Source organism: Diadema antillarum, unplaced genomic scaffold (assembly GCF_040938485.1).
Source record: "Diadema antillarum isolate AM-2024a unplaced genomic scaffold, OU_Dant_1.0 scf00000029, whole genome shotgun sequence".
NCBI classification, from domain to species: domain Eukaryota; kingdom Metazoa; phylum Echinodermata; class Echinoidea; order Diadematoida; family Diadematidae; genus Diadema; species Diadema antillarum.
In genome coordinates, this window is record NW_027270918.1 from 996,326 (window position 1) to 1,011,036 (window position 14,711).

A 14,711-nucleotide genomic window follows, 5' to 3' on the forward strand; every position below is an offset into this window, starting at 1 on the left:
CAAACCATCTCATCTGTGAAATTCAACAAAATGCCCTGCCTTTTTTTGATCAATCCATCAAAATGTTCAGCAGGAGGAAACAATGCTCAATGTTGAATGTCTTCCCATATTCCATGTTTACTTGATTCATCTCTTCAATTCTAATGGTACATGTCAAAATGATATAAAGACATCGTTATCATGCAAGTATTGATGTATGAATGACTGTTCAATACTTGCTATCTGTTTGCAAATGACTTGTCAAGCTATACAGTATTTTGCCTCCCCAAATCACCCACATCATGTTTTGACAGTGAGAGTCACTCACAACAGGTAAATATAAAGAGGGAAAAAAAATGAATACATGGAACCAGGGATTTGGAATGTGAGACCATGTTTGTGTACAGGTTCTCGGATTACGATTCCCACGGGGAATAAAAGATGGCATTTCTTCTTGCACCTGGAACCATAACTATAAATAGAATTAAATGCTTAATGGCTGAACTCGCAGAACACAGTAAGTGAGAATGCCTCCGCATTCGATGTGACAGTGTCATGAAAATGATGCTTCTGCTATTCCACAATGTGTCCTGTTTTCAGGGAAGTACCAGCAGATTATGAAGAAATTTATGGCTCCTGATTTATTTATTTATTTCATTTTATTTTTATTTTTATTTATCTATTTATTTATTTATTTATTTATTTTTTTTTTTTTGGGGGGGGGGGGTGGTTAAGTTTTCTGATATTCAGTCATTCCAAAGAGCATCTATGTAAAGAAATGGTAGTCATTAATAGGTGGTTGATTTAATGAATACTGACTGTGATTTGACATTAAGGGTTATTACGATGATAGTATTTTCATTTTTATGAGGATTTAGTGTGTGGCATGGTATGCCAACACATACGACAGTTTAAGGCTCAGAGAAGATTTTATGGGTGTGAAAGCCTTTGAGTCTATGATTTGATGTTTGCAGCAGTTATATGTTAATCCCTTCAGTGCCTGTTAGGACCACTCCCAAATGCTTTCTTTCCTCTTGTTTTCTGATTTTATGTCTTGGTGAAATACTGTATGTGCCATATATCTAGCGAGTCTAAATTTTCGCGAATCAGGACGTCCCAACGATTTCGCAAGTGGTTGAATTGGCAGTCACGGAGTACTGTACTGAATGGAAAAATGTATGTGTGTGCGTCACATTCATATCGGGCTTCAGAGTCATTATTTTCGTGTGTCTTTAATTTCGCGAATAGCATGTGACTTGCAAAATTCGCGGAAAATAAAAACCTCACAAAATATTTGGTGTATACAGTACTTAATCTTGCTGTGGGTATTCTTATTAAATCATTTGTCATTCTCTATATTTTGATTTGTCAAAAAGGGGATATTGTGAAGCTATTAGTCCTGCAGTACAATATAAAATGTGACCTGCTACAACAAAAGGATCCTAAAGTCGCTGACGAGAAAATCGAGTTTGAAGTCACATCATCAAAATTGGTCAAAACAATCGGATATCTGTTTTTGGCATAATATTGGAGTCTAATGTTTTGTCTATCATCTGCCGACATTTCGAAGCTAAATGATCAAAGGAAAGGCAAGAATCGGTGGTTTCCTGGGCCATGATTTTCCGACTTTCAACGTAACAGAAACGTGTCCCAAGATTTGGATTTAGCGCCGCAGCCAGACTCTGCCCCTGACAACGAAGGAGTGATCTTATTGGTCAGTGCGTGGCATTCTGATTACTGATTGGTTGTGCGTAGACTGCTGGCGCTAAGCTTGAATGAACATCGCAGAGGTCACTAGGAGCATACCTTCTATTGTCAAACGGTGAAAACTGTCTCACCTCCCCTTGATCATGATAGCATCGGAAGGAAAACTTTGAAGGCATTTTTCTCGAAACGCTGATTTCCACAACCACTTGACATGTGCTAATAAAATCATTGATATCTCCGCAACTGAGTACTTTTATGGGTTGTGCTATATATGAAATTAAAGTAGAAGAGGAAGGGAGTAATAGCATGCAATTTTCAGAAAATTTTACTCCCCCGACTTTCGGATCCTTTTGTTGAAGCGGGTCACAAATATTTTGTGTTGCTGTTTTACTTCAGCTTTTGGCCTGCAGTAGCCTTGTAGTGTAAAAGTATAATCTATTATGAGGCTTGCAATATGATATGCCGGTAAATTGTTTTTTGTTAGTTTTCATGGAAGTCACGTCTTTCAATTGTGCAGATTTAAAACCATTTATCCCTCCCTCCTTCTTCTCTCCCGTGTCTGATTTTTGAACCGAACAGAGGTTGCGGCAGCTCAACAACTTCAACACCCTCATGGCGGTGGTCGGGGGCCTGAGTCACAGCTCGCTGGCGAGACTACGGCAAACGTACGCCCACGTCTCGTCCGAAACGCAAAAGGTGAGATCCCCATCCTGTCCTTGCAAGCAACCTGCATATGCGCTGCTGCATTCTCACTTGACAGGTTTACTGGAGGATTTCAGATTAGGGAGTCTGGTCATGTCATTCCGGTAATCTGAGCTTCTCTGAAAACTCATGAGAAAGCGATCGTCATATCATACGCAATTCTTGGGGGAGGGGGAGGAGGTGGGGAGTTTTTTTCTGTATATGTGTGCATTTGACTTTAAAAAGAGAATACTTTGACCTTTGTGGGTTTCTGAGAAAATGTACCATTTCTTGGTAGTATCACTTTGCTAAACTTGTAAAATCCTTCAATGAAATTGTACCTTTGGGACCAACCGTGAATTTCATTGCTTTTTCTTCTCTTTTTGGTCATTATGAGTTACTTTAATATACAATGCACAGACTCTTATACTTTCTGTGTGCAGGTGTTGTAACTTCCAGGTGTACAAAATGTAAATAACTCTGAGAGCTTGATGGGTGAATGTGCTCTCTAATTGTGATTCTTTCTATGTGAAAATACTTTTATACATGGTAGTGAGGTATTGAATTCTATAAGGACTCATAGGAGATGACATGAACATAGTTTCTTTTTATGTCTATGTACAATGTAGGTATGTATTATGTACGTAAGTGTGTATGTATGTTTGTATGTATCTATCTTTCTGTCTATCTATCTGTCAATCTATCTACCTATCAGTCTGTCAATCTGTATGTTTATATATACATCTATGTAGCCATGAAGACATAAATTATATGTCCATGTAGGAATGAATGTATTTATGTTTAATAATGTAGGTACATTGTATATAATATGTGCATGTATGTGTATGTAATGTGCATGCCTGTGTACTGGGTGTGTTTATTTTATGGGCAATTGACTTCACATACATGTATGTATGTGCATATTTGCATGTATATGTATGCGTGTATGCATTTTGGTGTCTACCTATCTATTTGTCTCATGCTTGATCCTGTGTATTTGGTATTTGTTACACTTGCCAAGAAACGTGAACACATAACCCCAATCCTTCAAGATCTGCACTGGCTTCCTATAAGATATCGCATTCAATACAAGATCCTCCTCATCACTTTCAAAGCACTACATGGAGCAGCCCCGCACTACATTACAGAACTCATAACCCCATATAAGCCTACTAGATGTCTCCGATCCTCTGCTCGAAACTTGCTTGTTGTACCTACCATTGGAACAAAGTATTATGGGGAGAGGGTTTTTTCTTTTGCTGCACCTACTCTATGGAATTCTCTGCCAGACCCACTAAGAAGTCAGATGCCAATAGACAATTTCAAACAAAAACTCAAAACCTATTTTTACGAAGTAGCCTATGATTGTTGAATTTGAAGTCATCTCTCAGTAGTACTGGCAACTCTGACCTTTAATGTATTTATATTTAAGAAATAGTGATTGTAGAGTAATATATTGTGTTTGGTAAATTGTAAGTTTTGTTGCTATATTTTGTATTATGGTATAATTTGTTTGTTTGCTTGTAAAGCGCATTGAAATTCTTTTCAAGTCTGAAATGCGCTATATAAGAACTTGTTATTATTATCATTATTATTATTCATATGCAATGTCTATTTCTCATTGTGCAGGTTATCTCAGAGATGACGGAGCTACTGTCGTCGGCGAGTAACTTCAGCAATTATCGCAAGGCCTTCCAGGAAGCAAGGGGCTTTAAAATCCCCATTCTGTGAGTACTGCCCTCGCTTGTTGACATTTGCCCAACACTGATTAGACTGTCTGTCCGCCTTCAAGGAGAAATGTGTGAATCCTTTTGCTCCAAGAATGTTTAAAGTGTGCGTGCACTATCAAGGAGATACCTACAAGTATAGTTTCCTTAAGATAATGCTGCAGCCATTGTCAGTAGCAGTGGTGTTGCTATTGTATTGTGGCAAGATTTAAAAACACAGTCAGTGTCTTGACATAGTATGTGTGACTGTTGTTGCTGCAACCAACTAGAGTTCCAGCATCCAGTTTGGATGGACTGCAGACCTCTCTAAGAGCAAGGTAAAGGGAATTTTTGTTGTTGATTTTTTTTCTAGTTTTGCAGAAGATATTGTCACTTCAAGCATATATAACAATGGGTATAATTGTTTGCATTCAACTGAATATTCAATTGTCCATTCAATTCTCCATTAATGGAACTTATTTAAAGAGTGAATGCAGCACCATAAATTACTGCATATTTTGCAACATATAAAAAGATTCTACCTATTTGATTGGTCAATTGCTCCTCATGTGACATGCACTTTGAAATATCACTGAATGCTGTCGCTGTTGAGCCGTGCACTTTTGGTCACGCAAAAATGTATAGAGCACGGCTGATGTCACCAATTTGCGATGACTCCCATGTGAAACTCATTTATCAATTCATAGTTTTTGCACCATATTGCACACCTCTGACATCACAATAAACATTCCCTTACTTAAAATTCTTTAAGATAACGCTCTCATGATTATTCGGACGGAATGTACTTGCAGTAAAAAGATATTTAAGTATGAGATTGGATATTTCTTTTGTGTCTTTGAAGTGGACGAAACATTATTGCGCTGTGCGTACGTATTTGAGCACAGACCAAATACAGGTGATGCTGTGATTGCTATAAAAAGAAAGATACAGAGCCTGCATGGGTTTAAAAGAGATTTCGCACCCTTATGGGATTCGAACCCGCACTTTTAAAAGGAAAAGAGCATAAAGTCCATGAATCCAATGCAAATGAAAGCTGCGAGTGATTTTGTTTTTTATATCACGACACAGGCATTTTGAGTTGTGGGTGTATATCAGTGGCAAAACCCTTAGGATTGCAAAACAAATTTTATTATCTGCATTTTTTACTTCTTTTTTCCTTAATTTTTTTTCTCTCTTTTTTAGTGTAATTACAGCGTGACATGCATGGATTTTGAGTTTGGAGTAAGGGAGGAATTTTGATGCAGCCAAGCTCATAAATATGTATAGATCATGCATAATTGAGAGAAAAATCTTGACAGGAAATCAATATCACTTGACATGTTATTGCATCCATTCATCCATACTTAACACAGAGTGTGATGTTCAGTTGTGTATTTATCTATTCATTCATTTGTTGTTGTTGTTGTTGTTGTGCTGTATATCAGGGGGATAACCATTCTTAGTAAAATGATTATAAGAAGGGTACTCCACATGTACTCTGTGCTGAAATTTCTGAGATATTCATGAAGAAGTTGAAGAATATGAACATAAACACAGCCCCAGCTATATCATGATTTCCTACTGTGTTCATACATACTGCGCTACATTCCTACCCATAGCTACCAACTATTAGTAAACTATTAGTAATTATTAGTAATGCCAGCATATGATTACTTTTCTGACCTAATAAAGTACTGCTTTATTGGTATATTTTTCGTGATAAATTATTGTGTGTTTCTGCGCAAAACAATCCACTATTAGTGAATTTTATGAGAATGATTAGTAAATTGTGCATAAACTTCTAGGCATCTTTGCTTGCCTAGATGTTTGGGATGAAATTTAGGAGGTATTTCTGAAGGGCTTGCAGGAGGTGGCTACAACAAACCTTTTATTTATTTATTTATTTTTTTTTTAAGTGGAGGAAAATTAAATCTTTAAAGTATTCTTCAGGGCAGCTTCTCTCTGTTTTTTTATCAAGAATAGAAAATAGATAGATCTAAAGGGTTCTATGTCCTTGTTCTCTCTGGAAGAGTGACTTCACCCTATGTGCAAAACTTTGAAGGAAATTTGAGGAGCCTTTAGAGGAGCAGTATCCCACCCTCTGTCAGAAAGGTATTCTCTGTGTCTGAGATAGATAATTAACTCTTCATGTGCCATGGTGGTCATGCTTTGGCAAAACATTCCGTTTTTCACATATATATGTAACTTTAACAGATTTCTGTTCAGCTGGACATGTAGTGAGCAAAGTTGTAGAGAAAATGTCAAGCTTTGCTTTGATGTAAATTGTATGACACATCTATGATTTTTTTTTTCTTTCAAATGACCAGTAGCTACATTATTGTATACAGGCATGACTTTTGCACACAAAGCATTGGCTGAAACTTAGAATAACACAGGCAAATCTAGTAGTGAACATCGCTTGCTAATGAATCACCACATAAAATGGAAGCTGTATGTGAGAGGAATGGAATTGCGAGAAACGTTTTCATTGTAGTGTGGCATTTGGCGGTTTATCTACCGTTTTGGGCGGGTTTGTGCATTTGAGCAGAAGAATATGCGAAGTTGGCACGCCGTCGACTGAGTCGGGTGTGCGAACGTGGCACTTCAGCCCTTTTTACACTTGTGTTTCTTAACCCCGTACTTTCTCTGACCCAGGACTATTGTTAGTCCTGTACTAATTTTTTCAGCTTTTTACACTCGCCAATAAGTCCCGTACTAAGCTCTTGTTCTGGGCTAAGGAGAAAACTGACCTTTTTACACTCGTATATTTTAGTCCCGTACTTTCCAAACCACATGAATATTCATTTGCACTTGATTACCTCATTTCTGATTGGTCAGTGGGGGTCGGACTTCGTCTCCTTCGCTTAGCCCCGGATTATTTTTTCGTTCTGTGTACACTCGCTTGCTTGGCACCGCAATTGTGGGGTTAGTACCGCAATTGCGGTGCTAACCCTGCTTTTTTGCAGGGCCAGATAGTAAGGGATTATCGGTGGAGCTAGCCCACTTTGGCAAAAACAAGTGTAAACAGAAAGTGGGCTAAGGAAAATCCGGTACCAACGGTGGGGCTAAGGCCCCCCCTTAGCCCCACCGTTGGTATGGGACTAAGCAAAATTTGCAAGTGTAAAAAGCCCTATAAAGAGTTAATGCACAGCGATGTTCATTAGTAGTGCATACAGGCTACCAGTCTGAGCACCAGTCTTTTCTGGAGCGGTGAAATACAGTAACACCACTCTCTGTACCAGCCTGGTCTACGTCAGAGGGATCGAGAGGAGGGGATGATTTATGCCCTTGTTTTGATCGCGGCACACTCCCGTCGCCTCGCCTCATTGGGCCCTCCTTTGGCCGCTAATGATTTGTTGTCATTTCCCGGCTCTGTTTATGGAAAGTGCAACCGTCCCTTAAAAAAAACAACAAAAAAAAAACCCCGAGCCGTTATGGTTGGGTGGCGAAACAAGAGCGGGTCATTGATGCTTGCATGTTCCTGCTCAAATGCTGTTGGCTCGTGTGACTATTTGTCCTGTAAAAAAATTTTGATTAACATGGATGATATGTCCAATGTCAAGCAGGCATAAGGCAGTGACAGATTTAAGGTGGGGTTTGGGGATCTTTTTTCTTCGTAGCATTAAAAAGTATATAGTGACATGGTTATTATTGTTCAAAAGTATTTAATATCTTGCTATGGAAAGTTTTTATCCTGTATGTAATATATGTGTGTATATATGTATTCATACCAACAATTTGAATGCTGTGTTGTTAATAAAATTTTGATAAATTAGATTTAGGTGATAAAAAAAATGAGTGTGAACACCATTTTCATCATGTTTTGATTATGATAGAATTGAGGAGTAACCATTTCCAGAGGCAGATCCAGGAATTCCATAAAGAGGAGGCACCTTCACAAAATTAAAGGGATGGGCGCACGTACTCCTCCCCCAATTTTTCCTTTTTATTTCTTTTGTTTTAACAAAAAATAAAGAGGGGGCGCATGCCCAGTGCGCTCCCCCCTGGATTCGCCACTGATTTTTTTGTTTTTATTTTGATGCTCCAAAGAAAAATTTGCCCCATGTCACAGTAACCCCCTTGGTAATACTGACTGAAAACTTCCATTACTGGTGCACATGATACACGTAGTCTTGCCTTTTGGGTGTACTAAGCTTAAAACACAAGAAATAAACAGGACTTGTATCTAAGCAGACGCTGCATTCCTGTAGAGCAATTCATTTTTCCTTATCACCTGTGAGTTGATCCGAACAAAACCAGCTCATCCAGTTTCATAGGGGGTTGAAAGATTGGATTTACTTGTCTTTTGTTGCATCAATATTAACCAAAAGGGATACATAATTATATGATCATCTTATTATTTTGCTATTTTTTACTGGCAGTATGAATTCTACTGCTACTACTGCTGCAACTTCACTACTATTACATTTGCAATTCTTCTGCTACTACTACTACTACTGCTACTACTACTACTACTACTACTGCTACTACTACTACTACTACTACTACTTCTACTACTACTACTACTACTTCTACTACTACTACTTCTACTACTACTACTACTACTACTGGTCTACTACTACAATTACTATAATTAGTAGGCCTACTAGTACTACTATTACTACTACCAATATCACTACAACTACTCCCACTACTGCTGCTAACATTACTACTACTACATGTACTGTAAAAGTGGATATTTTCGTCTGACTCATTTTTCGTGCTCAGCCGGGTAAGAAGAGCTTAGCGTGTTTAATTCCACGGAATCAAGACTTCAACTTCTTGAACATATGACAGCAAAAATATTTGCATGTTTTTGATTTTGCGCTAGTTTCTGGTCGCGCGAAATGCACACAAATTTCAACACCGCGAAAATTTCCACTTTTACAGGTACAGTACTTCCACTGCTACATTGTAGTACTACTACAACTACTATTTGTACTTCTGGAGCTGGTACTACTGGGACTACTAACCACCACTATGACTACCACTACATGGTTGCATCTGGTAGTCATATGAGGATGTGGAAACAACAATTTTTGAAATTATGATTGTCATGATGATGATAATCGTAATAATTGCCATGATATTGCTGTAAATGGAGCGGAAATGATGATCCAAGGATTTTCAATCTCACAAATAGTCTGCAATTTTTCTCATGTTGAGTGCCAACTTGGTAATCAGGGGTCACTATAACCTTTGGAAGTGGTTTACTAACACTTCTTTCATCCTCTGTTATTTTCCTTCTGCTTTCTCCCCGCTGTTGAAATTTTTTGCGGTGTTTAGAGGTAAGTCCCTTCTTATTTTTGATATTGAGAGCATGGAGTAGAATAGTATTGTCTTCTGTGCTAATCTGTTATTTCTAGAGCTGTTTACACCTACACGTACTTGATGCATGCTAGCAATCTTCCTTTTCAGTTGTTTTTTTGCACTTCACTTTCCTTCATTTGCATTTGAGGTGAGACACTTAAGCGTTCGGGTGCAGAAGCCTATAAGATTGTTTGGTATGTGATTGAAAATATGCAGAAGATTTTAAAAAATGTAATAACAGTGCATGAAAATGCATATACTCAAGCTTGTGCAAATGAAGTTTAATGGTTGAAAAACACAGGCCCCACATTATATGATAGCAAAGTTAAGGATTAAAGTGAAGTATTGATATGGAGCACAGTCAGAACTGAAGTGGGGTGTCAACCAGTCCGTTATGTACCCTTGCATGTTGCTGTAACCCACTGAGCTATTATTCCAGCAGTCACTTGCAATAATTGGTTCCTCCTCAAACTTTGGCTGTATTAGAACTTAATTATACTTTAATAGCTTTCCCAGGTTAGGTTTCTGTGTACGCCTTATATTTTGTAAGAATGTTTTATTGTGCAAATCTGGACTTTCATAAAACACATAAATCAGGACTTCAAAGACATTTTTGCAGATAGTTGAAAGACATCTTTGCAGATAGTTGAATTCATGAACCAAAGTGACGAAATGAGAACTAAATAACGTCCCATTGCAAAAACAAACAAACAAACAAACAAACAAACTTTGGATACAATACAGCATGCATGTATGCGTAAGGCAGTATTTTTGCAAACTGTTCATTTTTTTAATATGTGTCATCTCACAAAATTCACAAAAATTAGAAATGCTGCCAAATGTACCTCATATACAGCATGTGGTAGGCAGCTGTAATACAAGAGGAGACAAATAGGTCTGTGTATTAATACCTCTGCATGTTTAGAGGCACAACATCTGTGTTATAGCAGGGAGGTGAGATGTCTTACCTCCCCGGTTATAGCGATCTTTCGCGCAGTATACGAGTTGAATTCCAAGTGTGTGAAGATGATGTACCTGTCAGTATGATTTTATGTATATCTTTGAATGAGGAGGGATCATAAAGAATGCAACTGCTGCACTATAGAAATGAGAACGGTTGAATGATGAAAAATAGAACCTGTATGTTTCTATGTAGCTTCTGTGCACTATAATGCATTCACACCCCCATGCAGATTTGGAAGCATTTAAATAGTAGAAGAAGAAAATTATCTATGGTAGTCTACTAACAAGCATGTCTTTAATAACTTTTCTTCTTACTATTATCATTATTACTTTTTTGCTTTGTGTTAATGGTCTTAATGAGAATTCATTTCATAGGAAATAGCCTTGGGCCTGATGGTTATTTCTGTAAAGTTTGCATGTAAGTTAACAGCTGTCGATTGACATTGAATTGTTTTGTTTTTCGTTGGTTGTTGGTTAAATGGAAAGTGCTTACCTGGTGGGTGTGCCAGATAGCAATGATAAATCTTCAATTTTGTAGTCCTGAGGTAGAAGGCCTGTGTTGTAACAAGTAATATAATTTCTGCCCTGCCATTGTAAGAGCACATTCTCGAGACGCGAGTTCTGTCTGTTCATATGCTGCAGGAGAAAAGTTTGGTAATTGTGTTGTTTTTTTTCCTTCTTTTTGGTAGTCATTCCCTCGCTCCCTTCCTCATGCTGCTTGCATGGCACTTAATTGAGTTGATAGTGATGTGATTAGGCTGTTTCCAAGTTACATGAGATGTCTTTATATCAGTGTCGCATGCAAATATCAAATTTTCTAGGTCGCGCCTTCAGTTGTTGAAATTGATGCTGGCGCAATGCTCTTTCCCTTCCTAATCTTCCCGTGGGATCACTGCGGGATTATTGGAATCAAATTATGATAATTAAAGAAAAAGGGATCACAGAATATCCAAAAACATGTACAGTTTACTGAAATGTTAATCTATTCACCTTCACATCATTACTGTAGACATTCCCATCATTACTGTAGACTTTCCCTATGTCTGTTAAATGTAACTTTTCCCCTGCTACCCACTTCAAAGCATGTTTTTCCTGTTGTTCTGCGTGTTGGTATCTATATCAAACAAAATATGCTGCAAACAAATTAGAAGTGTTCATTAGATGACTCACAAATCATTCAGAAAGATTTTATTCAAACAAAGAAGATGTTAAATGTCCTCATGCTTCAAATTCATTGGTATGAGACTTCTTCAAATTTACCAACCAAACAGGGACAAAACTAAAACAAAAGATCCATGTGGGAAAAAAAAAAGATATCAGTCCCGATCACTCTAAACGTTGCCATGGCAATTTCATTTTTGTGGTGGATTCTCTTTTGCTCCTGCAGGCGTGCATCTCAAGGATCTGATTCTGCTCCACACGGCGCTACAAGACAAGATGGACGACGGTCAGCTGAACATGCGCAAGATGGCACAGCTCTCGGTCACCTTCGCCGAGCTGATGCAGCTCCAGAACGCCAAGCCGCCGCTAGCCGCCAACATGGACCTGGTCAACATGCTGAGGGTGAGTGACCGATGAGGGACTTCCCCTGCCTACTTGTTTCTCCTTGATTTTAGTTTAGTGTTTAGTTTCTTTCTTCTGATGGAACAGTACCATTTGTTAACCTCGATGGGGGTGTTGCTGAAAGGGTTGTATGCAGCAATCCCCAAGATTTATCTCAAGATTTTTGAAATATTTTGCACCAGGTATGGTGCTGTGAAAGTGAAATGTGCTGCTCAGGTGAGCGCTGTAGACCTGCACGTCTCTGTCAATATCAATGTTCACTGTATATCTAGGAAATGTTACTAAAGATGTTGAGGTATTTGCAGCAGTCTGTGAAAGGGTAAACCCTTTACGGAAGCACCATTATCAAATCCTTTTAACATTGTATAGAACAAATTCCTAATGGGACTGAGAGAGTTAACCATGTCCTATAGTTTTTGGCCTTGGAAGTTTTGGTTTTGTGTGGTTTTAGTTTAAACTTCAATCTCAAAAATTGTAATACAGCAGTGATACAGATGTGTGTATGAGAGTTTAAACAGATTAACAGCTTGAAAATGAAAGTCCCGCATTTGGCACATGATTTTTGAAGCGAAACAACTTTGAGATAACCCAGATCATCATGCCAAAGGCTTGCACACTCTCAGAAGTGAATGTGTGGGGGATGTGGAGATCACGTGGATCCCAAACAATCTGTCGGCCCATCAGGGAGCTTTGTAGCTGCAGCAGTCGCATCTCGCTCTGCGTTTCGTAGAATCCCACGTGAGAGTGCGTGGCCGCAACATATGGTTTTATGCCCTCTAGGACATACAGCACAAATTGATTCTATTTTGGATGAAATATGTTTGCTGTCTGCTCAATGCCCTGTTTACACAACTGTGTAAACGTGTCATGTGTGGGCTGTTGAATAATATTTCAACAAGCCGACTGGATTGTTGTTACAGCATGTCCAAAACCACGTTCACACGTGTGTCCTTACATTTGTTCAATATTAAGCAGCAGGTCATATCAGAGGTACAAGGACAGCAGAATGATAGAGGGCATTAAAGTATGGTGAAGTCATTCTCATTCCCATCAAAAACTAAATGCATACACCTACTTACAGTACGTATGTATTTTTAAAGGTGGCTTCACAGTATCATTGTCCATGTTCGTACATACATTGTATATCTTAAAAGCACACACTCATGCAAACTTATACACAATAAGACGAATATCTATCTATCTATCTATTAATCTATCTATGTCTATCTATCTTTGTATCATTCCATCTGTCTATGTCTATCTACCTATCTATCTATCTATCTGTCTATCTATCTATCTATCTATCTATCTATCTAACTACCTATCAATCTACCTATCTATCTGTCTATCTATCTATCTATCTATCTATCTATCTATCTATCTATATATCACTATGTGACTGCAGAACATAATACATTATCTGTTTTGCTTCCCTCCCCCCCTTTCACAGGCATCACTAGACCTGCAATATACAGAAGATGAAATCTATGAGCTCTCCCTAGCAAGGGAACCTAGGAATTCCACAAGCACGGTGAGTAGGCCAAATTTTTGTCCCTTGCACTTTGCCACTTGTCGCAGATGAGTAGAAATCATCATTAAGCTCTTCCTTATATGACGTATATATTTAAAAAAAAGTGAATTTATAGTACCATTAAAAAAAGTATTTGCTTTCATCTTGTATGGTGTATGTAGTTTATTCCATTCATTGTGGGTTGTTGAACACTGTGGTCATTTTAATCAGTGACATTTTCAGGAATTCTCTGACAAAATGGCCCCTACACCACAGACTTTCAAATAACATAGAACGATCTTGTGATGAAGCGTGCATACGCCATCTTTGTAATCATTGTCAATGAAATTCATGGAGAGCTTTGTGAAACATTGTTGATGAATCACTTTCACCTACATGTATGTTCCAACTAGTATAAACATACAGTGTACTTCCGTTTTAACGAACACGGTTAAAATGAAATTCCAGTTACAACGAAATAGAAATTCAGGCCGCAACATTATCTTCCCTTTTTTTTTATTGTTTATTTGTTCGGCTATAATGAAATTTCGATAGAACAAAAGAAAACTGCCGGTCCCAAGGACTTCATTATAATGGGAGTACACTGTATAACAAAACAGATACTGTAGACAGAGCTTCCCTGAGGATTCTTTCCATTTGGAAGTCAATGGCAAGTTCATAAAAAAAACTTTCTTAAATGACCTTCATTTTTCACGTGCGCAAATCACATATTCTGTGAATTGGCTTTGGCATTTGCTGATCTGATTTTTGTTTTTTTCCACGGCTGCCTTCAGCAAAGACAGCAGCAGTGCATATATTCATGAGATTCTTGAAATGTGGTCATTATAGCTACAGTTCAGAGATAAATCGTCTGGATGTGAATAGGAAGAGCTGATGTCAATGACGTCAATTAGTCTATTCGATGAATCCACGTAATTTGATCATACGCAACACCGATCATTTTATGGCTATTTCCGTTATAGAGATTTCATGAAATTATGCTGAACTGCAGATTGCTTTGCTGAGAAAAGTGCATTTTATGTGCATTATAAAAGGCAGCGGCATGCTAAAACGCTGAATACTTAAAGTGTAAAATATATTTGCAATGTCCAAATTTTTGCATATTTAATTCTCCACTGAACTATACAAGAAATGACATGATTTATGTAAACCATCTTTAAATTGGCAATGATCAGGATTGGCAAAATTTTCTATCGAGTCCACATTTTCTGAAGTTAATCTTACAGATATCCGCAGACATCTAAAATCTCATTTTTTCCTTTTCTTTTTAT

At 37.9% G+C, this 14,711-nt stretch overlaps 1 protein-coding gene across 1 annotated transcript in view; it reads left to right on the forward strand.

Annotated features, from left to right (window-relative positions):
* The window catches only part of LOC139737846 (ras guanyl-releasing protein 3-like), a 126,371-nt gene that overhangs the window by 105,138 nt on the left and 6,522 nt on the right, over positions 1-14,711 (forward strand). The window contains exons 8-12 of the mRNA XM_071648522.1: positions 2,266-2,382; positions 3,997-4,094; positions 4,275-4,276; positions 11,734-11,909; positions 13,360-13,440. Coding sequence (XP_071504623.1) covers positions 2,266-2,382; positions 3,997-4,094; positions 4,275-4,276; positions 11,734-11,909; positions 13,360-13,440 — 474 coding nt within the window. The remainder of the gene's footprint in view (positions 1-2,265; positions 2,383-3,996; positions 4,095-4,274; positions 4,277-11,733; positions 11,910-13,359; positions 13,441-14,711) is intronic.